Source organism: Haliaeetus albicilla, chromosome W (genome assembly GCF_947461875.1).
Source record: "Haliaeetus albicilla chromosome W, bHalAlb1.1, whole genome shotgun sequence".
Lineage (NCBI taxonomy): Eukaryota > Metazoa > Chordata > Aves > Accipitriformes > Accipitridae > Haliaeetus > Haliaeetus albicilla.
The window spans coordinates 28,584,011-28,586,978 of NC_091515.1; the positions used below are offsets into that span (position 1 = coordinate 28,584,011).

The following is a 2,968-nucleotide window of genomic DNA, read 5'->3' on the forward strand; positions in this document are numbered from 1 at the left end:
AAAGATGAAGTTATACCCTCTTTCACAGTGGTACAAGGAAATAACATTACAATAAGATGCAGACTGATCACTTTAGGGACTAACCAGTGGCTGTTGTCAAATATATTACCAAAATGGGAAAAGGTAAATGTAAGGGACCACGAGTTGATTGAATCCACAGACAGTTATGGAATTGGACCACATGGCCCTATTTTGTTGTGTCAAAATCAAAACCTAGACTGTTGGCTAAATTTGACTGCTGTACAATACTCTTATAAAGTTATGTGTCGTAAAAATAACACTAAATACTGGAGAGAATTTAAAATAGATGTTGTAATACCTACTACTCAACCAATTGTCGTGCTTAGCCCAAAAACCTTTGAAATTGGACCATATGTGATCAGAAATACGGGCCTACAACAAATGTTGTTTAACCCGGCATGGTCTCTCAAGCAAGTTGAATTGTCGTTGCAGAACAATGTTTCAGACATTCAGCCAGCTTGCTCACCTTTCCTAAGGACCTCTTACGAGGGATGGACAACCTGGCTGCAAAAACGAACTCTTCCCATAAGAAGAACACGGAGAGACCTAACCGGTGTTTTGGGAACAGGATTGGGAGTTTTAAATAGCATCGATTCGGAAGTAATAATGAACAAGTTGGCTACCTCAGTTAGTGATTTGGCTAAATTACAACAGCCTTTGCGATCTTCTTTATTGGCTTTAGGGACTAACCAGTGGCTGTTGTCAAATATATTACCTAAATGGGAAAAGGTAAATGTAAGGGACCACGAGTTGATTACTGATGCACTTGGGGTGATCCAAAATAACCTCTCTTTGGCTCTCAGTTGTATCCAGGCTCAAATATGGACGCAGTCGGTAGCCGCCTCAATTATAAGAGAAGGTGAAGAAGGTATCCTCCCCACTGAAATTCGGAAAATAATTTGGGACAGTGCCACTGATTTTGAGAAGGAACTCCAATCCTGGTGGAATCTGGTGAACTTTACTTATGATCCCGTTACAAACCTAGCTACAATTTTTGTGCTTACTATATATAATGCTACCATATACCCAATTTATCCCATTATCGCATTAGGGTTGAACCACAACGGAACTATACTCTGTCCCTCTGAGCATAGAGTATGGGCCCGAAAGGTGGATGAAAAATGGCAAACTGTTAATTTGGAATCTTGTATTGTACGAGAACAACAAGGATTTGTTTGTGAAGGTAATGCAATTGAGGCGCAAGATATTTGTTTAGATACTGAACAAAATATCTGCCATTTTGAGATTCATCCTAATGAAAACCCTGAAACAGTACTCATATGTATATATATATATCGGCAAAGGCTGTGTATGTTTGAGGACTGTTTGTGGCTCTCTATCTGTAGATGAGGTAGTTGTAGAGACTAAAAATCATTCAAATTTCTGTGTTTGTAATTTTACTAAGATTGTCGGATGTGATTTTTCCTATTCGGCCCCGGTCACATCCCACCAACTTTTGCAATCTAACTATATGTTGACTGATGAATTGTTACCTATACCCATTGGAATGAATCTCACTTTGGTAAAACAGTTATTACAACACAAGGATTTGGTTGAGATTTTGGGAAAAATTAGGGAAAACGGACAGAAAACCTTAATAACTGTTCATCATGATGTGAAAGAAATACACCGAGTTTTAGAAAGAGTGCAAAAGGATGCAGAACATAGATGGCGGGACACACTTTTCGGATGGTCGCCTACTGCTACAGGCATCCTGAACACGTTGTGCCACCCCATCGTGGTTCTCTTGATATTGGTTTTGATCAGTTTGGTTTTGTCAGCAGTATTGTATGCCATAACCTGGAAAATGATGACTCGGTTAACACGTTTACATATAATATGCTTGATGTCCCATCCAATGTAGACATCCCCAAATCAATTGATAAACAGTTTTGATTGTAATTGATATCACTGTAATTGCCTTTCAATCTTCTCTCCTTCTCTTTCTCTCTCTTTTCTTTTCCTTTTCTTCTTTTTCTCCTTTATCATGCTACCACCAAGCGGTCCTGACGACCATGTTGAGCCACGGGGTGGTGTAAGAGTCGGTCAGAAAATCAGCATTGTCTCAACATTGTCATCAGGAACATGAACAGTACATTACCTGACAATGGCCTGTTTGGAGCGCAGCGGCCGGTCCCAAGGACGGAATAGGCGGTACGAGGTTCCTGGAAGGTACCTGACTGGAACCGTTAGAGATAACCGCATAGCTACTGTCAAAAAGGATGAATTGCCACTGTTGGCATAACACCGACGAAGAAATCATGAACTTTAGACGAACTTTGCTTCATTATAATAATACCAAAACACACCTCCTGGTCGAAGGCTACCCGCCTCCAAGACTAACCACGCCTCGGACACTGACCCCGCGCCTGCGTGATAGCCTCGCTTGAGAAGGGCGGAGATATGATAATTGTATTCTGAGAAGGGTGGAGACTCCTGAGGCAGAGGTGGAGCAAGGTGCGTTACTAAGCATAAAAGATGACTTCTGAACAACGGAAGTTGGAAGCTTCCCCACCAAGGACCACGACGATCGACGACGCAGCATCAGCTGGACCCGGGACCGTTAGGACGTCGTGAGATCAGCGGTGGTAGCTATAACCCCTCTTTCTCCTCTCTCTAAACCTAACTTTACTTTTCTCCTTTTTTTCACCCATCTCTAACTATCGCGTGCCTCCTCACAGGCAATGCAATAAAGTTTTACTGTGTGATTACTGCTATCCCCTTTGGTGTTGGTCACCTTAATTTTGCACTTTCGAGATCGTAGCAAACGAACCATCACGAGTCCACCAGGTGGACCGTGACAGAACCCCCGCCGAAAATGTTTTCGGTGCCGGCCGAGTCCCCGTCGAAAATGTTTTCGGTGCCGGCCGAGCCCCCGTCGAAAATATTTTTGGCGCAGGCCCAGCCCCCTTCAAAAATCTTTTCGGGGCAGGCCGAGCACCTGTCG

At 42.8% G+C, this 2,968-nt stretch overlaps 1 protein-coding gene across 1 annotated transcript; it reads left to right on the forward strand.

Moving 5' to 3' along the window:
- The first annotated feature begins 261 nt into the window (after nt 1–261).
- Nucleotides 262–1,885, forward strand: LOC138683393 (uncharacterized). The gene is given in 2 exon segments (XM_069775107.1): nt 262–1,299; nt 1,301–1,885. Coding segments are annotated over 2 exon segments (1,623 nt in total).
- The last annotated feature ends 1,083 nt before the right edge of the window (nt 1,886–2,968 follow it).